The sequence below is a fragment of the Bubalus bubalis genome, chromosome 12 (assembly GCF_019923935.1).
Source record: "Bubalus bubalis isolate 160015118507 breed Murrah chromosome 12, NDDB_SH_1, whole genome shotgun sequence".
In the NCBI taxonomy this organism is placed as follows: Eukaryota; Metazoa; Chordata; class Mammalia; order Artiodactyla; family Bovidae; genus Bubalus; species Bubalus bubalis.
The window spans coordinates 54,324,126-54,351,774 of record NC_059168.1 but is presented as its reverse complement, the minus strand read 5'-3'; the positions used below and the strand labels follow the sequence as shown (position 1 = coordinate 54,351,774).

The window sequence follows — 27,649 nt, the reverse complement described above, 5'->3', positions numbered from 1 at the left end:
TAAAGTATTCAGTAAATGACCTGAGATAGTCAATACTTAATTATAAAGAAAGGCTTTGTCTTACACAATTTTGCTGAACTAATAGGCTATTGTAAGTGTTCTGAGTACTTTTAAGGTAGGTTAGGAAATTGCCAACATCCGTTGGATCATAGAAAAAGCAAAAGAATTCCAAAAAAATATCTACTTCTGCTTCATTGATTACGCTAAAGTCTTTGACTGTGTGGATCACAACAAACTGTGGAAAATTCTGAAAGAGATGGGAATACCAAACCATTTCACCCATCTCCTGAGAAACCTGTATGCAGGTCAAGAAGAAACAGTTAGAACTGGACATGGGACAACAGACTGGTTCCAAATTGGGAAAGGAGTACGTCAAGGCTGTATATTGTCACCCCGCTTATTTAACTTATATGCAGAGTACATCATGCAAAATGCCAGGCTGGATGAAGCACAAGCCGGAATCAAGATTGCCAGGAGAAATATCAATAACCTCAGATATGCAAATGACACCTCCCTTATGGCAGAAAGCGAAGAAGAACTAAAGAGCTTCTTGATGAAAGTGAAAGGGGAGAGTGAAAAAGTTGGCTTAAAACTCAACATTCAGAAAACTAGGATCATGGCATCTGGTCCCATCACTTCATGGCAAATAGACGGGGAAACAATGGAAACAGAGATAGACTTTCTTTTCTTGGGCTCCAAAATCTCTGCAGATAGTGACTGCAGCCATGGAATTAAAAGATAGTTGCTCCTCGGAAGAAAATCTATGACCAACCTAGACAGCATATTAAAAAGCAGAGACATTCCTTTGCGAACAAAAGTCCATCTAGTCAAAGCTATGATTTTTCCAGCAGTCATGTATGGATGTGAGAGTTGGACCATGAAGAAAGCTGAGCACCAAAGGATTGATGCTTTTGAACTGTGGTGCTGGAGAAGACTCTTGAGAGTCCTTTGGCCAGCAAGGAGATCCAACCTATCAATATTAAAGGAAATCAGTCCTAAATATTCATTGGAAGGACTAATGCTGAAGCTGAAGCTCCAATACTTTGGCCACCTGATAGGAAGAACTGACTCATTGGAAAGACCCCAATTCTGGGAACGATTGAAGGTGGGAGGAGAATGGGATGACAGAGGATGAGATGGTTGGATGGCATCACCGACTTGATGGACATGAGTCTGAGCAAGCTCCAGAAGTTGGTGATGGACAGGGAAGCCTGGCTCACTGCAGTCCATGGGGTTGCAAAGAGTCGGACATGAGTGAGCAACTGAACTGAACTGAACTGAGGCTAAGCTATGACTTCCCAAGTAGTGCTCTTGATAAATAATCCACCTGCCAATTCAGGAGATGCCACTGACACAGGTTCGATCCCTGGGTCTGGAAGATGCCCTAGAGAAGGCAATGGCAACTCACTCCTGTATTCTTGCCTGGGAAATCCCATGGACATAGGCTGTGTCCCATGGACACAGTCTATGGGATCATAAAGAGTTAGCCATGACTGAACACACATGTGCACACAGACTAAGCTATGATATTCAGTAGGTTAGTGCATTGAATGCATTTTTGGCTTAAGATATTTTTAACTTACAGAGGGTTTGTTGGAATTTAATCCCATTATAAGTTGAAGGAGATCTGTATGCTGATTTTTCTCTTTTCCTCTGTATTTTTAGACCCCAGAAGAATTAGAGGATGATTCAGACTTTGAGCAGGAAGATTACGATGTGCGTAGCCGGACAAGTGTTCAGACTGAGGATGACCAGCTCATTGCAGGACAGAGTGCACGGGTGAGTGGACATTCAGGACTTTGGTTTGGAGCACAGTGGTTGTGTTCACCAAACTGGTTTGAAGGAATTTCTGATTTCCAGGTACCTGAAACCCCAGAGATTCATGGCTCAGAAATCCAGGCTGTCATCTGGGGTTGTTTCATTTCTAGCAGTTCACATTTTACACAGTGGAAATCACCACCACTGATTCTGATTCCTTCTTACTCCCTTCTGTTTCCATCACTGAAATCATAGCAGCCATATCACAGCAAAACTTGTGTGTATTGTGGATTTGGTGGGGGTTAGAGGTCATGATTAGATGGTTCAGTGACCAGGGCATAAGGGAATGCTCAGATCTTACCTTTTCCCAGACTTCATAGTTCTTCTTAAAGTTTCCAAGCTTGTTAACCACATAGGTGACAACCACAAATGGAGAATGAGAGTACTATTTTGTTACCAGTGGGGTTGTTATTGCTCCACACTCTGGCCTAGGGTATCTGAGAAACAAGACCACATATTTTGCAGTTGGTTCAGGGACATCAGAGTTGAGAAAGAAGTTTTTCCCTTGATACCTACCTAGGCCCAAGGCAGCAGCCCCAGATCCATGTAATTGAAAAAGAAATTACAGAGACATACAAGAAATATAACAGTTAAAGATTGTGGAGCAAGAACCATAAAAAGATCACCACTGTGGCTGACATTTGAACTCTCTTGAACACTCTGTGAGACAGTCCACCAATAAAAATGTTCCAAAGAATATTCTGGAATCTGACCAGTCTTATTAGCTGGAGCTTCTTGAGGATAAGCTGCCATTAATCAAGGCAGGGAGCAGCAGATAAAATTCCTGGGGATTGCAAAAGAGGGTGAGATTCTCCTCCCTTTAAAGGTGCAGCTTCCATAGGGCTAAAATAATGTAATTATAGTATAACTGAGATATCCTAATGGATATTCTAATTCTCTTTTGTAAAGTTTTACTTATTAAAAGATAATGAATAGGAAGAATGAGATAGAGATGGCAATTTAGAATAAGGATCTAGAAACTCCAGAAAGTTCAAACTGGCATAAGAATTCTGAAAAAGAGTAGAAAATAGCCAATCAAAGGTTAAAATAAAGATAATTCAGAGAAGACTAAGCTTAATATTGAGTCAAGAAAGTCTGTGCTTTTAAAATCCCATTTCTCCTGATAATCTCATCCAACAATTAAATGATCTAGAAGATAGAAATGGACACGTTGGGGGAAGTGTGAGAGTAAAAGAACATTAGAGATGCACTGGATTTGATTTCAGACAGACTTAGTTCTGAATTGTAATGAGTAGGGTGAAGACTATGCTCTGGTACATGCTGCTTACTTTCTCTGAGCTTTATTTTTTTTATCATCTATAAGTAAATAATAGGCTTGTTTGACAAGATTCCTTTGAAGTTTTGATCACTTAACATTTATAAAATAATGAGCATAATATCTGACACACATTGAGTGCCCAATAAGGGATAACTGAAAATTGTCATCTTTTGGAAGAGAAATCTTTTATCACAGGCTGGTGAGAGCAGAAAGGTGCACAAAAGAGTATGAAGCTCCCTACTTTAAAAGATTCCTTGTAGACTTTAGTTACTCCCCTTAAAATATTGAAAATAGGGAAGTTGATTAAGCTGAGAGTCTTTTGAACCTGTACTGGTGTAACACGACACTAATTCATCAGTCAGATCAATTCATCTTCAAAATGAAGTAAAACAAGCATTTTTATGTCAGTGACAAAGGGCAAGTTTGAGTAATTCACCTAAACATTAATCAGGTCAAAGTCAATTTGATTTGACTAACTGCAACCTAGTATTGGTACAGCCTCACTTTTTACAAGGAAAAATGCAGTCCCATTGTACTTCCATTTCATGCATCTTACATTCAAGGTCAAGTCAATTACAGTGAGTGGAAACAAAAGTCAGATGACATCTATCTTCATCATCCATTATTTCTTCACCCAGTAGGTGAGAAGACAATGGTCTTTTTTGAAAGTTTTGTCAGCATGAATGATGAACATGGGCCAGGATAGTAAGAACAAACTACCCCTGTAATTCAGCATTTGCTGATTTGTCTTGGGAACCATCATGAGGTTTGTATGAGTAACTTGCAGCAGACAGCATTAGTTATTGAGTCAGCCTATTTAAGCCTATAATTATATGATGACAAATCAGAGACATAGAATTACGGCCATAAGTTGGAAATAAGAGGGTGCATTGAATTGCTGAGATGACAGATGGTCGAACTTTTGACCAGAGAAGTGTGTTAACTTGTTCAAAAGTGTGGAGGAGGCAAAAGTTGTCTCTGACAGAGGCAGTTGCTCTTTCCAGCAGCCAGCTCTCCTCTGGTTACTTTGTGTTCTCATTCAGGGAAATACTCTGAAAATGGCAAATTAAATCCAAGAGGAGGTTAAGGTGGGAAAAAATACTTTAGTAACATTCCAACATTACTCTCAAATTCTGAAATTAGAGTGAAGCTTTGTTCCCTTTATGTGTTCCCCTCTGCTGCTTGTCTACAATACTTTATGAGAGAGAAACATACACACAGAGGTGGGGGGGTGGGGTTTGAATGGAGAACAATCATACCCTGCTCTGATGAAATATAGAAATTATCAGGACCTTTGATCCTAAACATGATATCTTATAAACTTCTTTCTTCAAAAGCTGACATAGTTAAAATTAATCAACAACTCTTGGGCATTTAACCTTCATGATAAAACATATATTTGGAGTCACACAAACCTTATTTTAAAAATGGATTAGGGCAAGCTGTACGGCTTTAGGGTAACTTTTTTAACCTCTCTATGCCTCATTTCCTTGTGTGTGCACTCCCTCTCCCTCTCTGTCTTTATATATATATATATACATGTATCATCCTACTTCTTAATATCATTAGGAGACAGCATGATGAAAAGTATCCCAAGAGTTATCCAAGAGATATTACATAATGTTAAGTTTATGAAGAAGATGATGATGCTTGTAGCATAACATATTCATTCATTAGAAGGCTGGCCAATAATTTAACCTGAAAGAGCTGGATAATTTAGACCATCCTGAAAGTTTTCACTTGAATTAATGAGACAAGAACCTTAATTTTCCAATTCACTTCACAGCCTGAGACAGGTAAAAGTCACTCACTCCTTAATTATTATGTTTATTATCTTGCTTTAAAACCAAGTGAAGAGAAATGGGCACATTAAGTTTTAACCTTTTAAATCATTATTTATAAACATGCATATACTAAACCTTTCATGGTAGACTATTGCTGTGTGTTTAAGATACTAACACTTTTCAGTTCAGATGTCCAAAGACTTTAAAAGTCATTTTTCATTTTGGGATTGGGAAAAGAATTCTTTTGAGACTAGAAAAAACTCCTTGAGATTTAAATTGATGAAAAAATTCTGGACTGAGTGGTTGCTGGCTTTTGTCAGTGACACACATTTTTATTTAATAAAGTTTGGGCTTTACTGGTGGCTCAGATGATAGAGTCTGGATTCAATCAAAGACCCAGGTTCCCCTGGGTTGGGAAGATCCTCTGGAGAAGGAAATGGTAACCCACTCCTGTATACTTGTCTGGAGAATTCCACAGACAGAGGAGACTGGCGGGCTACAGTCCATGGGGTCGCAAAAAGTCGGACATGACTGAGTGACTAACACTTTCACTTTCTTCACTTAATCAAGTTTAGAACAATCACACACAAGAAAATGGTTGGATATTCAGAAGAAAGACTAGGAGCCTGAGGCACCGGGGTAAGAAACGTTGTGAATTCAAGTGTCTGAGGCCACCGAATTGGGGTCCCAGATCAACAATCTGGACAGCTGTGCTTGGCTACACAGAAAGCAGAGGAAAATCTCAGACCACCCCAGGCGACTACATGACACAAACAGAAAAACGGATTTGTTCTCTTTCCCCTGCATCATCAAAACCATTTTTCTTGTGTTTCCTTAGTTTGAGGGAATGAACAGTTGCACATTATGTATTTTGTATTCAACTTGACTTGAATGTAGCCAGCCTCTAAGCTGTTTTTTTTTCCCCCCTAGCTAGAAGGGCTTTAATGTGTTAACATTTCAAACTGCTGAGTTACATTGATAAGACCTAATTAAAACTCATGTGTTGAATTTTAATTTGATTAACTTGCAAATTTCACAGTTTGTGATCTACTGTTTATAGATAACCTTTTTTTAAATTCCAGTTTCAGAAAGGTCAACTATGAATTTTTAAAAGCCAAGAACATTTTAAGAATATTTAGGAAACGACTTTGCTTCATCGATAGCTACGTTAGCAGAAGCAAATGTAATGACTCTTACACCCAAGTCACACGCCATTAAGTGCATTATGTGGGTGAAACACCCCCAGTGTCAAAATAACAGCTTCCTTTGCAAATTTGCTTTGAAGGGGCCGGTTTTTCTTCCAAATTGTGCCCTCAGAAAACATTGGTCAGTTCTGTTAACTTCTCTCAAACTGTGTCAATAGGGTGAGTGGAGAGATGTGTGAACGGTCCATCAAAAGGTATGCATTTAGTTTCTGCACCAAGGCAGATGCTGGAGTCTTTGCCCTCAGGAAACTCAAAGAGAAGTCAGAGGCAGGGCATTAATAGAAATCAGAGAGTTAGAGCAAGGCAGTTAATATTCAAATACTAAACTGCATGATTGAAACTCAAGTGAAAACAGTTGACAGACACGTGTAACCTTTTAATACACAAATTAATCCTTTGGGGACAATGATAGGTTTATTGCTAGAATCTGGATATTGAATGTAGAATCTGGAGGTCTGCCCAGCAGTTTTATAGATTCTTTTTTTTTTTTTTTTTTATGAGAAGCACCTAATAGATGCTTTAAATGTTGCTGATTAGGACTTGTAGGGTATAAGTAAAACATGGTTATCAATTTTGTATGAGGAGGACAAATGAATCTTAGACACCTTTAGAATATCAGATGGGGTGCTTCAGGAAACTTGTGCAAATCCAAACTTATCTCAAAAGTATTGGAATAGCTGCCTTGGAATTAGTACGATGTTGCATATATGAGTTTATAACAAACTTTTGTATATTAACTCTTTTTAAATACATTTTAAAATTACTTTAAAATATTTTTTGGATAGTAGTATTTTAAATACTTTAACTATTGTATCTGAACTAGTTTGACTTTTAAAATATGGATTTTTTCATATTTGTATACATATGCACACACATATTTATAGACCTAAGTTTATATATATATATTATATGTATATATATATACACACAGACATCATACACATGAAGACACATGTTATTTGTATAAAGTCACACACATACATGCATGGCGTTTAGTAGACATTGTTAGTTTAGTAACAGGTAGCATCTGGGAAGCTGCTAGTTCAAGGACACCTTTATGCAAATCAGACCCTTTTATCCTGGGCAGATGAAGCCTCGACTCTAGGATGCTCAGCCTGGTGGACAGAGGCTGCAGGTTCAGTGACCTGTGCCCTGTTGGACTGGAATCACTAGGCAGTGTCTCACCTGCACTGTCCTGCATGGTGATCTCATTGTGCAGGATGGTTAAGTATGGTGTTAGCTAACCTGGCTTGAATCCTATTCTTACAGTTCATTAGTTGTGTAATGTTCAGAGTTAATTAACTTTCCTGGATCTTGGTATCATCATTAATAAAATAGGGGTAATAATAGTATTAATCTTATAAAATAATTAAGTAGATTAAATGTTTGACATTTTAAGTCTTTTAGTATAGTACCCAGGATGCATGCCTGTGTTCAAGGAATCATGTTGATTTCCATTTATAGGTAGTCACACAGTCTCTGATTCCATCTCTTCTCTTTGATGGCAACTATGTAATAGGCTAGAGAAGCAGCTGGAAAGGAAAGCTCATAGAGATAATGATAACAATGGTAACAGTAATCCCATACATGCTTACTGTCATTTTTTCAGACAAACATGTAGAACATTTATTATTTTATTTTCTGTCCATCATAGCATTTTGAAGTAATTGAGGTAATTGTCTGCTAATCTTATATTTCAAAAAGTCAAGGATGTGATCCAGTAGCAATGAGGTCTTAAGTCAGTGACAGAGCCAGGTTGAGCCCAGTTCTTCTAATCTTGTATCCCCTGATATTTCAGTTAGATATCAGCTACCTCTCCTTAGAACTATTCACTTATACTGGGAGAAGCTTTACAATTTAGAAAGCAGTTTTGTTTTTTGGGTGTTATTTACTTGTCCTTTGTAAAAACTGTATGTATCCCAAATCATGCTTTCTTGGTCTTTCTTCTGGAGGATACATGTATCCCAGCACCAGAAGGACCTCAGTGCTAACACACTGATCGACATGCTCCTTTCAGTGACGCAGGCTACAAAAGGTGATGACATGAACTGGTGTCAGACATTTCACTCAGCACCTGTTACATAAATAGTGTTTAACAAATACAGTTGATTCTCTTTATTCATGGCCTCATGTTCTATAAAGTCACCATGAACGCTTAATTAACAACTACAGAATCATTATTCCTATGGGAAATACAGGGTTAGGTTCCTGAGACCTGCTAGTCTTAACATTTCCTTCAACCCATCAATACATAATCTTGTTTAATGAATGCTTCTGTTTTTTCCCCTAGTTTTGGTTCATGAACATTGAATTCATATCTAAGAGCACTAAAACTCATGTGTGTGAACAAAGTTCATATAATACATATATTTTCTTCATTAGGCACTTTGTAGCCTTCTTGTGCTTAGAGATATGAGATAGCACTTCTACCCTAGGGTTGGGGACCATGTTAAACAACTAAACCACCAACAAAAAATGCAAAGATGTGGGGTTTCTGGTATGAGTGCTAGTACAAGAAGGCGGAGACACCCTTGTTCCACCTCATCTGGGAACATGGATGTCAAATGACAAATTTTGGCAGCTCTGCGCATGTCTGTGAATGACTGAAAGCATCACAAATATTGATTTGCGAGTTCAGATAGGTTTTAAAGAGTAGGAAAATTTGCAACAACAACAAAAAAAATCCACAAATAGTGAGAATCGACAGTAGTTCTTCCTTTTCTACATTCCCCTACTAACAACTGTTGAAATATCCCATCACAGCTTTTCTGTGCATACTCATAGGCTCTCCAAGGAGCCATGGCTGACCCAGGATTTCCACAGTGAAGGACTGGGAATGGATATGCCATCCCTGAAGTGCCCTGGATAAAGGATTTTTGTTTGGCATTTAACTATGGATGGTTTCATTAACACCCACAGATTGTCTCCCCACCCCACTTGGGATGCTCAGATATTCTTTAAAATTCTTTTCCTTCCCAGCAACAGAAGGCCTGTTCTCTTTTTTTCCCTTCTCTGAGCAGATTTCAGTGTTGAAAGAGGTGCATTCTTTCATCCAGTAAAAGTTTCCCAAGACCAAACATAAAAATTGTCAGGAATAGATTCTTTTGAACAAACATATGTCATCACAGCGATAGAGAGGTTCTGCTACTGTCAACGTGCACGTCCCTTTGGATCTTGGTTATTTTTTGTATGTGAGAATGGGGACAGGAAATTTGGGGACCTTACCAGTCTGTGCTTTTTCCTTCCTGGGGCTGGAGAAAAGGGTATTTTCCAGAATGGTGGGACGGCCTACCAGCCTTGTCAGGGTCTGGGTTTGCTGTTAACTGGAGGCACAGTTGACCTTCTGTCTGTGCTCCTTTTGTCATCATTAGTCATACTTTTTCTGTAACCCACACAGGCCATCATGGCACAACTACCGCAAGAGGAGAAGGCAAAAATAGCTGAACAGGTGGAGATATTCCACCAAGAGAAAAGCAAGCTGGATGCTGAAGTGGCCAAATGGGATGACAGCGGCAATGATATCATTGTGCTGGCCAAACAGATGTGTATGATCATGATGGAGATGACAGACTTCACAAGGTGAGGCATGGAGATAGGAAGAGGAAGGTTTTCTCCTTAAAAATAACAGAGGCATCATAATAGTGGGTATTAGTATGTGAAAAGCCTGCTGAAAAATTAAAAGGCTCCGTCAAAGCAGGGAGTGGTATTATAAAATATACATGTGTAAGTCAACATGATCTGAGCCTGGTTCTTAGCAGATATAGGTCTTTTTGGTCAAAAAGAACAGATTCATTTCTGTAATTAGTATTGTTTTGATTATCCATCCTGAATTAGTCATAAAATCAAACTCCTGGAGCTTGGGGGACTGATTTTTGGTCTATGCTGTTTTGCAGTGTGTTTAAATATTATTCTGAAGATAAAGTGTATGATTTGCTAATATCAGGGAAAAATATGTATATATATGTGGCATGTGATGTCTTTTAATGCTAGCTCATGATTTAGTATTTAATTTCAGCTCATATTTTATACTTACATACAAAGAACTGGGTTCAACCATCTGATTCTATAATTGTGACAGGAAAATTAAACATTGTATAAGTTTTAGACCCTTTTGCTCTGAGCAGTATTTTTAATAAATCAGGAGACCAGTCAGAATTTTGTCAGGAGCCTTTTTTCCCTCAGGGGTCATTGCTGTTTCTTCCTTTGCATTTTTATAGTCTCCTCTTTAAAGGGAGCTGACATTTCTGCCCTTCCAACCACACAAAGGGCAGACCAAGGGAGAGCAAAGCTCAGTGAAAAGATCCCTGGATTTTTTAGTCCAAATACCAGGTGATTCTGGACCAGTCTCTTACTGTCTTTATTCATTTGTAAAGGAGGAAAGTAATACTCTTCTTGCCAACTTCACAGGAGAGTTTAAAATCCAAACAGTTAATGCAGTTAAAAAGTATCCTACCATATGAATGAAAGCTACCGTTTTACTGTAGATTTTGTTTTTCTGGGAAACACAGACACACAAAGAAACATGAGCAAAAGTAATGATTCAACATGGTATTTGTTATTACAGTTATATAAGATGTGTGACAATGTCAAGATACTACCTTATGGTGACAGTTTTTTAAATGATTGTTGAGTGTTTTTAGTAAGAAAAGGCTACAATTAATTATGTTGTTGTTTTAGTCCCCAAATCATGTCCAACTCTTTTAGGATCCCTTGGTCTGTAGCCTGCCAGGCTCCTCTGTTCATGGTATTTTCCATCCAGGCAAGATTATTGGAGTGGACTGCCATTTCCTTCTCCAGGTTATCTTCCCCACCCAGGAATTGAGACTGCATCTCCTGCATTGGCAGATGTTTTCTTTACTGCTGAGCCACCTGGGAAGCCCACAATTAATTATAGCTTATAATAAAATATGACGCATCTCTGCCCTCGCCTCCTTACCTTTTGCCTCTGGTTAATATGTATTGATGACATTGCTTCGCCCTTTATCCAAATATTTTAAAATTGTTTTTGACTTCAGTGGAATGACTTAATGTTTTAAGGGTGACTTTCGAGATTTTAAGTGTCATTGTATTCGTTAGAAGTTCAAATTTGTACATTTTGCTGGTCTTTGCTGGTTTCACAGATTTATTTCACACTCAAAAATAATAGTGGGAAAATACATTCTGAACCATTAATTAAGTCTTTGTGTGTGTGTGTGTGTGTGTGTAATTCCATGATTTTTTTTTTAATTTTATTTTATTTTTAAACTTTACAATATTGTATTGGTTTTGCCAAATATCGAAATGAATCTGCCACAGGTATACATGTGTTAATTTCCTACAAATCAGACTCTCATGGTAGCCTCAGTCATTGCTTTTCAAGGCCTGTGATAACTTAATTTGCTTGCTTTCAACATTGTATTCCTACTTTATCTGATGGATATTATACGATCCATTAATAACATCTCTTGAACAAATAATCTCATTAATTTAAAGTGAATGATGAGTCGAGCCATGTTGCTAGTTAAGATCAGGAAGATGTTTTACAGTGCTCTGGATTATATATAACTGTGTCAAAGAAGAGAGATACATTTGAGGAGTCTTGTTAAAGGATATTTAAGGCAGATTTTCTATTAGTCAAAGTATAGTTTTAAAAGTGAAAAGAGGGTCACTTCAATTCCTAGGGATTTTGCATAATCATTTTATGTTGATTTGAATAATGAAATGTCTAGACTGTTACTGGTTATCATTTTTTCCTGCTGCCTGATGAGTAGTTTTATGCCCCTTTGTGAAGCCAAAAGGAAGATACAGTTATTAATAACCAGAGAAACAGGAGAGGGTGTGAATTGGAAATGAAACACAGGAAGCTGAGGTTTTGCTGCTGTCGCCATCTGCAGAGCCTCTTCCTTTGCAAAGAGGTAGCTTATTTGAATCTTTCTTTGTGCCTCTCACCTAAATTCACTGCACTCGACCCTATGCATTACTGTTATTGCCTTGGGTTTTCCACTTTAAGGAGGAATCATGTCAGCTGTATACCTCTAATGACTCTTAGGCACTATGTTCGCTAATTTAAAGGAAAAGATGTAGCTGGGTAGGAATTGAAACTTGACAACTCACCTCAGATCATACATTTACAGGGCATTTTGATGAAAGGAAAAAAAAAAACCCTTGCATTTATTATCTTGTTTTCTTCTTATCGGTAGCTAATTTATTAATTTGATTCAGTAATCTCAATGATATCCACTCCATTATTATTAAAAGTAGAGAGGTTCTACCTCATTACTTGTGTAATAACTTGGTCATGGTGGATAAAACTGGTTATGCCTCACATCTTTTTTCTGTTCATTTCTTGACTTCCATCTCATGGGCACTGGCAGAAATGATGTCCTGCAGAGGGTGAATCCATATTTTTCATGTCACTTTCAGAAGGAAATAGCATGTGCCAGTCTTGTTTCCTGGTAGCAAAAGGTGTGTGGACAGCAGCAGTTCAGGAAAGAAACTCACATTTAATTGTATAGCAAGAGACAAAACTGTCTTTTTAGATCAACTATAAGTTCTGATCTTGAAAGGAACTGGGTTCAGGCTAATAAAAAGCTTTCAGGTTACAATCAACTGTAAAGTACTGAGCACTAGACTAAAAGATCAAGTAATCACCCTCGTATTCCCAAACTTCATTCCTGCCTTGGTATGGACAGTCAGGACTCCAGCTCAAGTGACAGTTCAACTAGTCTATGGTCTAATTCTTGATTCTTGTCAGTTAAGTTATGCCATATCTGGCCATTAAACGGCATCCACCCAACTCCTTTGCACCAAAATTTTCTTTCCTCTTTTCATAAAATAATATAAAAATCTTGAGTTTGCTATCCAAAGCCTAACTTTATTAAGCTTTAGATTCCTTCTCAATTTTTTACATATTTGTACTTCAGCTTCAAGACCATTTTCTAAATGTTATTTCCTTGCATGGTTCAGCTAATGGTCCTGCAGTCTCACCTGACTTATCTTTAATCCCCAGATTAATTCAACTTTTCCACTGTGCTATCTTTATACTGCTTCAGCTGATTGGTGAAAGGGTATTTCCCAACTGTGTTTTATGGACTCTGGTTCTAAAAAGAAGCTTCTATGATTCAGTACATTTATAATTATACTCCTTACCTAACGATACCTCATTACTAGAGAGTCACATCTTATATTGATCAGTTAGAGGTATTGAGAAAACTATAGCAAATAAATGGTTTTAATTTGGATATATTCAGAATTTAAAAATTCTGGGTGCTGAGTACATTAACTCAGAGTGTACTCACACATTGATTTTTCATATTAATACCCATTACCTTTTCATGAAATAAATATTAATTAGTTGTTTAGTTGTGGATAGCAGTAACATGATAATAAATTTCCATGGCTTTTTTTTTTTTTTTTTGCAGTGACCATTTCCTGGGAAAGCTTCCAAATATTGACCCTTGTATAAAAATCACCTATTTCCAAAAGAGACATTTCATGAATCTATATAGTAGAGTCAATTTCACTCTTGATGTTTTTTCAAGAAAACTAAAAATATATTTCCAATAGTACAATAACATGTCTTCTGTATTTAAGGTCACAAGGTTCCTCAAAGCACCTTTCAAAATTCCCAAAATAGAGAACCTGATCTAAATTAGGGAGAGACATAGGGTCTAAGCCATTAGTTTGAGACTGGGAGCGACAACCAGTGGGGTCAGTCACTTTGTCCACACTGCTGTCCACTGACTGTGCTGTGTTATCATGTTCAGTTGCTAAGTCATGTTTGATGCTTTGTGGCCCCATGGACTTCAGCCTGCCAGGCTCCTCTGTCCATGGGATCTCCCAAGCAAGAATACTGTATTAGGTTGCCATTTCCTTCTCCAGCGGATCTTCCTGACCCAGGGACTGAACCTGTGTCTCCTGCATTGGCAGGCAGATTCTCTACCTCTGAGCCACCTGGGAAACCCACTGTCCACTGACAGGAAGACTCAAACGTCCAATGTTTTGGGGTCTGATCTATATATCTATCTATATATATATGTGTTGTTGACCATTTTTTATTTCTGTTCCCACTTCATATTATTCCAAAGACTGTTGCTCATTTAACCCTGTGTTGCCCAATACAGTAGACCCAATCACATATGGCTGTTTAAAGTAATTGTTTTTTTTTTTTTATTGTAATGAAGAATTCATACAATGAAATTTACCATTTTAAGCATTTTTCAGTGTACAGTTCTGTGGCACTAAGCTGACACTTTTGTGCAACTGTCACCAACATCTGTCTCTAGCACTTTTTCATCTTCCCCAGAAGAAACTCTGACCACTGAACTCTTCATTCCTCATTCCCCTCTCCCCTCAGCACCTGGCAACCACCATTCTTTTTTCTGTCACTATGAACTTGACTAAGTATCTCATGTAGTGTAAACAAATAACGTTTTTCTCTTTGTGACTGGCTCATTTCACTTAGCATAATGTCCTCAACCAATAATCATATACATATGTGAGAGTTGGACCACAAAGAAGACTGAATGCCAAAGAATTGGTGTTTTTGAACTGTGGTGCTGAAGAAGACTCTTGACAGTCCCTTGGACAGCAAGGAGATCAAACCAGCCAATCCTAAAGGAAATCAGGCCTGAATATTCATTGGAAGGACTGATGCTGAAGCTCAGCTTTGGCCACCTGATACGAAGAGCCCACTCACTGGGAAAGACCTTGACGCTGGGAAAGATTGAGGGCAAGAGGAGAAGAGGGTGACAGAGGATGAGATGGTTGGATGGCATTACTGACCCAATGGACATGACTTTGAACAAACTCAGGGAGATAGTGAAGGACAGGGAAGCCTGGCATGCTGCAGTTCATGGGGTCATGAAGAATCCAGCACAACTTAGCAAATGAACAACAACAAAAATGTTCTCAAGGTTCAGCCATGTTATAGTTCATGTCAGACTTTTGTTTCTTCTTAAGGATAAGTAATATTTTATTGAACATATATATATATATATTATATTTTGCTTATCCATTCATCAATTTTGGGGCACTTGGGTTACGAATAGTTTTGCTATGAACATGGGTGTACAAATACCTCTTTGAGATCTTGCTTTCAATCCTTTGGGTATTCCACCCAGAATTGGAATTGCTAGATCATATGGTAGTTCTGTGTTTAATTTTTTGAGGAACCACTGTACAGTTTTACATACCAGCTGCACCATTTTACATTCCCATCAATGGTATACAAAAGTTGAAACTTCTTCACATCTTTGCCAAGACTTCTTATTTTTTGTTTTTGTTTTATTTTTGCTTGTTTTTACAGCAACCATTTTAGTATGAGATGGTATCTCACTGTGGTCTTGATTTGTATTTTCCTAATAATCAGTGGTGTTAAGCATCTTTTCACATCAGTTCAGCTCAGTTCAGTCGCTCAGTCGTGTCCAACTCTTTGCAACCCCATGAATCGCAGCACGCCAGGACTCCCTGTCCATCACCAACTCCCGGAGTTCACTCAAACTCACATCCAGCGAGTCGGTGATGCCATCCAGCCATCTCATCCTCTGTCGTCCCCTTCTCCTCCTGCCCCCAATCCCTCCCAGCATCAGAGTCTTTTCCAATGAGTCAACTCTTTGCATGAGGTGGCCAAAGTATTGGAATTTCAGCTTTAGCATCAGTCCTTCCAAAGAACACCCAGGACTGATCTCCTTCAGAATGGACTGGTTGGATCTCCTTGCAGTCCAAGGGACTCTCAATAGTCTTCTCCAACACCACAGTTCAAAAGCAATTCTTTGGCACTCAGCTTTCTTCACAGTCCAACTCTCACATCCATACATGACCACTGGAAAAACCACAGCCTTGACTAGACAGACCTTTGTTGGCAAAGTAATGTCTCTGCTTTTGAATGTGCTATCTAGGTTGGTCATAACTTTCCTTCCAAGGAGTAAGCGTCTTTTAATTTCATGGCTGCAATCACCATCTGCAGTGATTTTGGAGCCCTCCAAAAATAAAGTCTGACACTGTTTCCACTGTTTCCCCATCTGTTTCCCATGAAGTGATGGGACCAGATGCCATGATCTTAGATTTCTGAATGTTGAGCTTTAAGCCAACTTTTTCACTCTCCTCTTTCGCTTTCATCAAGAGGCTTTTGAGTTCCTCTTCACTTTCTGCCATAAGGGTGGTGTCATCTGCATATCTGAGGTTATTGATATTTCTCCCAGCAATCTTGATTCCAGCTTGTGCTTCTTCCCGCCCAGCATTTCTCATGATGTACTCTACATAGAAGTTAAATAAGCAGGGTGACAATATACAGCCTTGACGTACTCCTTTTCCTATTTGGAACCAGTTTGTTGTTCCACGTCCAGTTCTAACTGTTGCTTCCTGATTAGCTATTGTATATCTTCTCTGGAGAAATGTATATTCAAGCACTTTGCTCATTTTTTTTTTTTTAATTCAGGTTGATTTTTAGTGTTGAGTTGTAGGAGTTTTTCTATATTCTGGGTTTTAGCCCCTTGTCAGATATAGGATTTAAAAATATTTTCTCTTATTCTATGGGCTGCATTTTTACTCTGTTGATTGTGTCCTTTAATTCACAGATTTTAAATTTTGATAGAGTCAAATTTTTCAATTAATATTGCTGCTGTTGTCTGTGTTCTTGGTGTAATAGTCAAGAAATCATTGCCAAATCCAATGTCATGAAGTTTTTCCCTTAAGTTTTCTTGTTACGATATGTATAGATTAGCTCTTACAATCCACTTCCAGTTAATTTTTTATATGCTATGAGTTAAGGGTCTTGCTTCATTCTTTTGCATGTGAATATCAATTTTCTGAAATATATGTATATATATATAGATATTGCAAAATATATATTATATATATATTACAAAATGATTACCACCATAGTATAAGCTAACACTTTGAACAGGAAGAACTTCTTAAAGAAGTTTCAAAAAGTGCAAACTCTAGTAGAAATGATCGATACATTTGACCACAATAAAATTAAAATTTATACTTTAAAAAAGCTTTACAAAGGTAAACATACAGGCTAAGTCTGGAAGAAGTAATTTGCAACATGATTAACAAAAGATCAAAATTCAAAATATCTAAAAAACAGAGACAAGTAATTTAGGTTAAAAAAATGGAAAAATATGTAAAAAACTTGAATAAAAACTCAGAAAAAAAGAGCATATAAATGATTAATTGTAATGATGAATAAATGATAAAAAAGTGACACAGATTCCTCTATCATCATGGAAAAGAAAATTACATTTTTTCATATACATCATATTGACAGAAAAATAAGAAAATAAATATAATCTTAAATTATGAAGTTTACCTGTAGAAAAATGCCTTAAAGAAATGTATACCTTAAATATTATAAACTTTATAACCATATTCCAGCTGCAGAAGCCCCCTGGAACCTCCTTCAGATCACAGTAGCCTTACTCTCAACTTGGAACAGGGCTAAGTGTTATGTGGCAGCTTGGGTGGGAGGGAAGTTTGGGAAAGAAAGGATACATATATCCTTTCTACTAAGTTGGCCTTTGGCAGCAGCTTTCTAATTTTCTAGGGGGAAAAAAAGAAGCCATAGAAGGAGTACTATCATGGCAGGTTTCAAGCTACCAATGTGTCTACTGACACATTTTATAGTCAGCTCTTGTGAGCATGTACAAACCCACTCTAACATTCAAGTGCCATTTTCTTTACTTAATTTTTTTCTTGTTAACAAACTAGGTTTATTTTCTATATCACTTTTCCCTTTTTTTTTTGGAACCAGTTTTGTTTATTTTCTGTGTTCTATTTTTTTTTTTTTTAAACTTTTATTTTGTATTGGGTATTCCCTGGTGGCTCAGATGGTAAAGAATTCACCTGCAATGTGGGAGAGCTGGGTTAAATCCCTGGGTTGGGAAGATCCCCTGGAGAAGGGAATGGCTACTCACTCCACTATTCTGGCCTAGAGAATTCCATGGACAGAGGAGGATGGTGGGCTACAGTCCATGGGGTTGCAAAGAGTCACATAGGACTGACAGACTTTCACTCACTATGCTGCTACTAAGTCGCTTCAGTCGTGTCTGATTCTGTGCGACCCCATAGACGGAAGCCCACCAGGCTCTCCCGTCCCTGGGATTCTCCAGGCAAGAACACTGGAGTGGGTTGCCATTTCCTTCTCCAATGCATGAAAGTGAAAAGTGAAAGGGAAGTTGCTCAGTCATGTCTGATTCTTAGCGACCCCATGGACTGCAGCCCACCAGGCTCCTCTGCCCATGGGATTTTCCAGGCAAGAGTACTGCAGTGGGGTGCCATTGCCTTCATTCACTATAGTCGATTAATAAACAATGTTGTGATAGATTGAGGTGAACAGCAAAAAGACTCAGCCATACATATACATGTATTCATCCTTTCCCAATCTTCCCTCCCATCCAGGCTGCCACATAACATTGAGCAGTGTTCCATATACAAATTTTACTATCCACTAGGTCCTTGTTGCTTATCTGTTTTAAATACAGCAATGTGTACATGTCCATCCCATGTTCTATTATTTTCTAACTCATAAATCTCTTCTTGTAATATTTTTTAATTTTTTTAAATTGAAGTATAATTGATCAACGATGTTGTGCCAGTCTCTGCTGTACAGCAAAGGGACCCAGTTATACACATATAGACATTTTAAAAAATATTCTTTTCCACTATGTTTTATCATCTGATATTGAATATAGTGGGCTTCCCAGGTGGCTCAGTGGTAAAGAATCTCCTGCCAATGCCAGAAGATGCAAGAGATGCAGGTTCCCTCCCTGGGTCAGGAAGATCCCTTGGAGAAGGAAATAGTAGCACACTCCAGTATTCTTGCCTGGAAAATTCCATGGACAGAGGAGTCTGATGGGCTACAGTCCATAGGATCACAAAGACTCAGACACGACTGAGCAGCTGAGCACAACATTGATTATAGTGCCCCGTGCTATACAGTAAGAGCTTGTTGGTGTTTCTTCCTCCTACATATAATAGTTTGCATCTGCTAATCCTACCTTCCTAGTCCTTCCCTCCTCCACCCCTCCTCCATGGCAACCAACAAAATTATGATTAGGGACACAGAGGTTCAGTCCTTTTTTTTTCTCTTCTTATCATCTTGGGCAGGTCACTTAGCCTCCTCTTTGGATTTCAGCTTTCTCAGCTAGAAAATGAGGAAATATTTGATGATCTCAAAATTTCTACATTGCTCTCTAGTTTCATGAAATATATCCCTATCATCCACTTGTGACTCCAAGAATTTAATTGAGTCTACAATGTGAATTCTAGTGTCAAACTTTTTAAATAACAATATAATAGTATTGTTATATTAATAGTAAATCTGTAGTCTCTTTTTAATTACAAGAAGACATGCTTCTAATGATGCTTTAGCTGAAATTTAGGAGCCTGAGCCTCAGACAGATTCAAGCCTCTATAAATGTCAGAATCAATCCACTGTTGAAAGTTATCATGAAAGGTTCATGAATAAGCATTTCTACAAATCCTTTGAAATTCTTGGAGTAAACAAACACCAAGATTGTTATTAATGAAATATCAAGTATAATGCAGCCCTTTGTGAATGGGTTAGTGAAAGTGAAAGTCGTTCAGTTGTGTCCGACTCTTTGCAACCCCATGGACTATACAGTCCATGGAATTCTCCAGGCCAGAATACTGGAGTGGGTAGCCTTTCCCTTCTCCAGGGGATCTTCCCAACCCAGGGATCAAACCCAGGTCTCCCGCATTGCAGGAGGACTTTTTACCAGTTGAGCTGTAAGAGAAGCCCAAGAATACTGGAGTGGGTAGATTATCCCTTCTCCAGTAGGAATGGGTTAATATGAAGGCAAAAAGTAACAACAATTTTTTATCAGAGTAAGATTGTAAAAAAGGATTTTCTAAGGTTTGGAAGTTACAGAGAAATAAATAATAATGAGAATACTATTAAATATTGACAGATTCTGCATCTAGAATTTCCTTTAAAAATATAAACCAAAAACAAAAGTTTATTTAGAGATAATTTAAAAAATAATGTAAGAGAATGAGAGCCAAATTGTCACAGAATTTTTAATTCACTCATATTATATAAAATGCACATATAAAATCTATGTATTTAAAAATCTATATAGCAACTGGATAGAATCAATGCCTTTTGTGGAAGAGTTAATGTTCAGTTCAGTTCAGTCATTTAGTCGACTCTTTGCAACCCCATGGACTGCAGGCTTCCCTGTTCATCACCAACTCCCGAAGCCTACTCAAACTCATGTCCATTGAGTCAGTGATGCCATCCAACCATCTCATCCTTTGTCGTCCCCTTCTTCTCCCACCTTCAATCTTTCCCAGCATCAGGGTCTTTTTCAATGAGTCAGTTCTTCCATCAGCTTCAGCATCTGTCCTTCCAAAGACTATTCAGGATTGATTTGTTTTAGTATGGACTGGTTGGATCTCCTTGCAGTCCAAGAGATTCTTAAGAGTCTTCTCCAACACCACGTTCAAAAGCATCAATTCTGCGATGCTCAGCTTTCTTTGTAGTCCAACTCTCACATCCATACGTGACTACTGGAAAAACCATAGCTTTGAGAATATGGACCTTTGTTGGCAAAGGAATGTCTCTGCTTTTTAATATGCTGTCTAGGTTGGTCATGACTTTTCTTCCAAGGAACAAGAGTCTTTTAATTTCATGGCTGCAGTCACCATCTGCACTGATTTTAGAGCCCCCTAAAATAAAGTCTCTCAGTGTTTCCATTGTTTCCTCATCTATTTGCCATGAATTCATGGGACCAGATGTTATGATCTTAGTTTTCTGAATGTTTAGTTTTAAGCCAACTTTTTCACTCTCCTCTTTCACTTTCTAGAGTTAATGTTGCCATAGCAAAATGAAATATCTTAAGTTTTGAATTTCCCTATGTACATGTTTAAGCATTGATGTGAACACAATATATCTTACTTTTAGCTACTAACACTAAAAATTCCAGAAGCAAAATTAAGAGGGAAACAAAATGCCCTTCATTTACATTTATTTTCTAAAGTCATTTTAAGTCTTCCATTTTATAAAATGCTATTATGGAACAATGGCAATCATTGCCTACTCTCTATGCAATCTAAATAAATGACTTCTGAGTAGCTTTTCTCTGTATCTCACCACATGTTTAACTATAGGATTATAATTTTGTAGTCCTAAAAAATGCATTGATTTTTACATGCATATGAGGAGACCAGTTGGAGTAGGAAATCGCAACTCCAGTATTCTTGCCTGGAAAATGCCATGGGCAGAGGACCCTGGCAGGCTACAGTCCATGGAGTTGCAAAGAGTTGGATATGACTGAGCAACCGAGCACAAGGAGACCAGTAACAATGCTAAAAATAGAGGAATAAATGTATTTAGTCTATCATGTTATTTACCTTTCAAGAAAAGAGAAGGTATATCATATGCAACATTTTGTTTAAATATTATAATGCAGCATAGTTTCCTTTTCCTTTCTAATAAATATTTGAAAGACATGTAATATTAAACAGTTCACCTAATTGAAAACCTTATGTGAAAAATATTGGGGCAATGGTTTTTGGCAACAGAAAGACATCTACTGTCACACAGTGTTCTATGAGTATTCTTTCATAAGTCAGTCCCAGAAGCATATAAGCCAGCAAAAGAAAGAGCTCAGCAGATTTCTGAAATTTTGGCCAAATCATCCCCAGTTATGGACAGGAGACAATGGTTTCTCAAAGAGCCAAAGTGGACTTAAAAATATAATTAACATAATAATAATGCTGGGCATGGTGTGAAAGACAGTGAACGAGCATTTATTTTGGCTAGACTGATTTAAATTTAGAATTTATCACATGATTTGCATAAGCTTGGGTGAGTTAATTACTTTAGTCTATTTTTCTCTTCTCTAAAATGGGGATGATGATGCCTGCTTGTTAGGGTTGTTATGAAGATAAATGTATACAACAGCATAGACACATGATAAGCATTTACATGTTAAATTCCCATTGCCCTTGTAGTGATCATCTTTTTTAATGGACCACTGTTCAAAAAATATAGAAACTCATGTAAAGAATAAAATGTGAGCATGCCCATCCAAATAGGGAAAAATATTCCCTGAAAATGAATGTAAATAAAGTGGATTATTTAAATGGAAATTGAAGTGAATCAAGAAAACATTCAAATTTCCTCTAACATGGTCAGAGCCAAATCAAATACAAAAGCAGGGTCCTGGACAAACAATATGGTAGGTGTGTCTATTTCCTGCCATAAAGTGAATTTCTAATTATGTTGTGCCTGTTGTTTCAGAGGCAAAGGCCCGTTGAAAAATACATCTGATGTCATTAATGCCGCCAAGAAAATTGCAGAAGCAGGTTCTCGAATGGACAAATTAGCCCGCGCTGTGGCTGATCAGGTAATATAAGAGGGAAGAGCAAGCACATGCTGAGTGGGGTCATTAACTAGCTCTTGGGTTCTGTAATGGGTTTTATGCACTCTATTAAATGCCTCTGAAGAATGAATTGTAGAGAATTGCTACCATTTTACAAACTGACCTCTAACTCTGTTGAGATTGAGTTGATGCCAAAGGTGGGTTCTGTTTTCAAAGTTCCTTTAGAAAGAAGGGTATCCACTTTTTTTTAAATTTTATTTTATTTTCATTTTTTCATTTTATTTTATTTTTTAACTTTACAATATTCAGAAATATAGGGTATCCACTTTTTAAGAGACATAACCTTCAAGGAATCATGGATTATCCTGGCTGTCCTCATTCAGAAACTCAATGACATTGCAGAAATGGGAAGCAAAAGAAACAACTTTATTTCTTGTTATAATTGATCTTGCTATAATGATGCTCTTTATAATTCATTATAATTTATGTCCTGGCATACATATCCACATAATCAAAAACATTCAGATTTCAGCTTTATTTTCATCCAGACTCAAAGTGCATCAGAAATTAACAAAATTCTCAGGGTATCTTTTATGCCTTCAGATTGAATTAAGTAAGATTCACATTAAAATAGTTCTCAATCTCAAGGTTGAATATTTGAGTTTATTTCCACTCTTTTCATTTTATTTTGCTGATCTGGAACTCTAAAATCCTGTTCTAAGTATGTCTTCTTTCAATAATGGGCCATTTCTTGTAAGTGTACTTTAGGCAATAGACTCTTTCAAATAACTGATGCTTATCTCTTTAAACAATGGTGGCTTACAGTTTGAGCCAGTTTCAAAGGAAAATGTCTTAAAATATATATTAAGATTCTGAAATAGAAAATATTATATAAACTGCTTTTTACATGGAAAAACATTATGAACATGAATTTACTACAAAACAGATCATCCTCTTTGGGAACACTGAAAGATTTAGGATTTTTTTCCTCCTCTGTGGAGGAGGGCTTTTCTCGTAGCTCAATTGGTAGAGAATCTGCCTGCAATGCAAGAGACTGCCTGTGATGCAGGAGATGCAGATTTGATCCCTGGGTCAGGAAGATCCCTTGGAGAAGGGAATGGCTACCCACTCCAGCATTCACGCCTGGAAAATTCCATGGTGGACTACAGCCCATGGGATCACAAAGAGTTGGACATGACTTAATGACTAAACCACAACCACCTCTTCCATAAATGGCCGTGGCCTCCTGTGGTTTTTGAGTGGCTTACTATATTTTATCTCCCTCATTTTCTAATATAAGACTGTTCCTCTAAATACTTGCCTTCAACATCCCATATTATAGAATACCTCAAGTCAATACCAAATTTACTCATCTTCTGAAGTCTGAAAAGAAAAACTCATGATTAAACTATTGGGATTACTTTTAAAATAACGCTCATATTATATATTGTCTCATATTATATATATGATAGCAAATCTGGGGGAATGTTTTGCTTTCTTTTGAATTTTTGAGAAACACTTAAGAGTAAAAATAATTTACTAAATATTACCAAAATTTGAAAATCTCCTGAAATTTATAGTGATTAAGGACCAAACCATTATTATATTGCTAATTTCAGGGCACTACTGATTGTCAAGCTTCCTACATTTTGGAGCAAAGATTGAGTTCCATATGTCACCTAGAGGGTTCATGTAAAAGAGAGGAGAGAAAATGAGTTTATTTGAAAATAGCACTCATACATGCAAACATACAGAAATGCACCAGCCAGGAAAGAATGCTCCATTTTTTTCTGCAAATGTTGAGGCAATTTTATGCAAATATTGGGATAAGTGGAGTGACCACAGATTGGCAGTTGGTTCTGAGAGAAGATTGTGCTAGGATGGACTCCTAAGGAGTAAAAGTAGATGAAGTTTGGATGGTTTTTCCATTATATTCCGAATCTCAATGGCTGAAACTACTTCTCAGTATGTTTAGGCTCCTTGAGCTCAATGATTTTTATTGTGATTCTTGTTTTTGATTTTGTAATTTTGGATCTTTATTTCCAACAATTATGTATCCAGAAACATAGCCCCCAAACAGCTTTGATATCTGGAAAGCAAATCACATATGCACACACACACACATACAAATCCCAGGATTTTAGGTGTATCTTGAGATTGTGACAAAGTATTAAAATGCTACCTCTTTGTAGCATTCTTCCTGTAATCAGTTGTGAAGCAACCTGCAATTTTTGCTAATGTTTGGTCTGAATGGAACATTTCTTTTTCAAATAATGCATCCATTTCTACTATTCCAGTGGTATAAGAGTTATTTTTCTTGGTCCATAATGCCTTTACTTGTGTTTTAATACTTCAGTTTAAATAACAGAATAGAATGAGCATTTCCAAAATATGCATTGGTTGGCTTTATTTTCCCAGAAAATATTTTTATGAAGATTTGAGATATGCACACAGTATAAACTTTTTACGGACTGTTGCGTTTTTAATTACTGTTCCATTGAGATAGAACTTCCATTTTAATTTGCTGCAAGGTATTTGTATGAAAGGCCTTTAGGGAGATATCATTTTAAAGTTAATTCCTTTCAGTATATGGGTCTCTGGAGTAGGATAAATATTACAGTATGAAGAACTTGTAGGAAGCTAAAAACAGTCTCTGTGGGATTCTTTCTTGATAAATGCAGTTACTGAAAAAAAAAATACCACAATGGTAAGTGTTATGTAGAAAAAAGACCCTTTTGTAACTTATTAAATAAATGGCTATGTCAAATGACTGGCTTCACAGTATTAATGAAAGAATTCCCTTTCTTGAGCTTGAAGGAAGCTTAGCTGGAGTCTTTTTCTCATACTTTTGTTCTAAATAAGGTACTTTACTTTGGGCTGTGGGTACTTGTTTCTTATAGTGTTTCATCAAGGATCTGGTGATTATATGTCCTTTTTAAGTGCCAGATTGAGGGAGAACAATAGAATGTCCTGGAGAATTTTGAACTGAACTTTGGATAGCAATAGGAATATATTTCAATTGCTGGATAGCCGTTGGCATTGAAGCTTCAGAAATGCTTTAGGGAAGCATGTAAATGTCTCTGAAAGTGTTCAGCTCTGTTCAGTGTGTATTTGACGGACATCTACCAACTTAAGTTACAAAGATAATTCAAAATCCTTGGTCACCCGATTTTTTTTTTTAAGAATTCAATATCTCCGCTGCATCCTTGGAAGGGTCCTGTTGTTACACTGATGAGCTTATTTCAATGGGCTTCAAACTCATTTTACTCACATCTTTTTCTTGTACAATGGTCTTGATCCTTCTCACAGTCTCTGGTTTAAATTAAGTTTATCATGTTGCTAAATTTGTTGATAAATATGATATTCCAGAAAGTGCAATAGAGTTTCTTTAGTGAATGATACATTTCTTATAAAGCCAAAAGAAACAAATGCATTTTCCTTTTTTTTTATTTTAGTTTATTTTTAAACTTTACAATATTGTATTAGTTTTGCCAAATATCGAAATGAATCCGCCACAGGTATACATGTGTTCCCCATCCTGAACCCTCCTCCCTCCTCCCTCCCCATACCATCCCTCTGGGTCGTCCCAGTGCACCAGCCCCAAGCATCCAGTATCGTGCATCGAACCTGGACTGGCAACTTGTTTCATACATGATATTATACATGTTTCAACAAATCAAATTGAAACTCTCTTCTACTATGGCAGAGAGACTGCCACACAGAATGATTTCTTCTAGCATCTGTTGCTTTGTTGTCTGTGTTAAAATAACTTTGCATATAGTGAACATGGAATGGGTCATTAAGAGAAATCCTATAGAATATTGTTTTTTTTTTGCAGTTTAGAAGATAATTGATAAAATACTTATACATTCATCCCAATAAGACTTTCTGGGAGATCATTAAAATTCTTTGTATAGAATTTTATCAAAGTGGAACTAACCATTCTCACCTATCACTGTGGCCTTCTAAATTCCCTAAAGCATTTCTGAAGCTTCAATGCACTATCAAGTTGAATGGATATAATTAAGGTATATGACAGTGAAAACTTTTCTTCTCACAGCTTCTATATAACAAGTATTAGAAACTGAAAGATTCTTACTAATTGAGATAATTTTTTTTAATGTTTTATAGTGTCCTGATTCAGCATGTAAGCAGGATTTATTAGCCTACCTTCAACGAATTGCCTTGTATTGCCATCAGCTTAACATCTGCAGCAAGGTGAAAGCCGAAGTACAGAATCTGGGAGGAGAGCTCATTGTGTCAGGGGTAAGCTGGGACCTGGGCTTCACAATTCGAGTTTCCACTGTTGTTCTTCCAAAGCAAGCATTCTTGGCAACAGTACTGCTAAAAACACCAAACTACAGTGATTCATAGGTAGTTTTTTTTTTTTCTTTTTAAATGTTATCACCATTATTCCAGACTTAACAATAACTCACAATGAACAATTTGATTTTCCAATTACCCTGTGTTTATACTAGCCCTATAAAATCTCCATTCTTCACAAGAAAACTAATTTCATAGTCTGGAAAGTCATTGCCAAGTTGTGACTATTATAATTATTTGGGGCTTTTGTATATTTACTCATTGTAAGTCTACTTCCCTCTGTTAGTCCTAGTAATTTTCATTCTCTGTTCAGGAGCCAGCCTCTCTATGTGTGGATTGTGTTCACATGTTAGAGATGGTGAAAACAATAGGAATTCATTCATCAGGTTCCAATGCATACTAGGTTATCAATAACCTTTAAAAGCCAGAAAGCATTTGGATTTAATACAGGTTGATGTGCTGTTGCCAAAAACTAACATGGTTGTCAGACACTAACAATTATAGATCTTTTATTCAATCACTTCAGTGTTTCCCTTCTCATGAAAATATAAGTATCTGGTCCATTTTCATCAAATGCAAAGAAGCAAAAAGCTCAATGAATAGAAGTATCATGATTTCTTGGCAAGATTTCCAAATGTATGTGTTGAGGTTCTTACCTTGGCTTCTTCTCCTCCCTCAGTCCCTTTCTTTCAACACAAGATGCCATCTATTGTAAACTATTTGCAAATTCCAAAGTGTGGCTCTTCCACCTTTAGTTCTTTTCCCAGTCAGCCATGATGCTGCCATTTTCAGTGTGGCATTACCAGAAACAGAATATTATCCATATGGTGAATGCCTTGTGAACATCAGACTGGTCATGAAGCTCAATTCTTCCTCAAGACATTTCCAGAAATTCACCATTTGATT

General features: G+C 37.2%; 1 protein-coding gene across 5 annotated transcripts in view; it reads left to right on the top strand.

Annotated features, from left to right (window-relative positions):
* CTNNA2 (catenin alpha 2) overlaps positions 1-27,649 on the top strand; it is a 1,366,752-nt gene that overhangs the window by 1,297,072 nt on the left and 42,031 nt on the right. For all 5 annotated transcript variants that reach the window (XM_044926020.2, XM_044926019.2, XM_044926018.2 and 2 more), the window contains exons 14-17: positions 1,666-1,779; positions 9,484-9,665; positions 22,339-22,444; positions 26,552-26,686. In XM_044926020.2, coding sequence (XP_044781955.1) covers positions 1,666-1,779; positions 9,484-9,665; positions 22,339-22,444; positions 26,552-26,686 — 537 coding nt within the window. The remainder of the gene's footprint in view (positions 1-1,665; positions 1,780-9,483; positions 9,666-22,338; positions 22,445-26,551; positions 26,687-27,649) is intronic.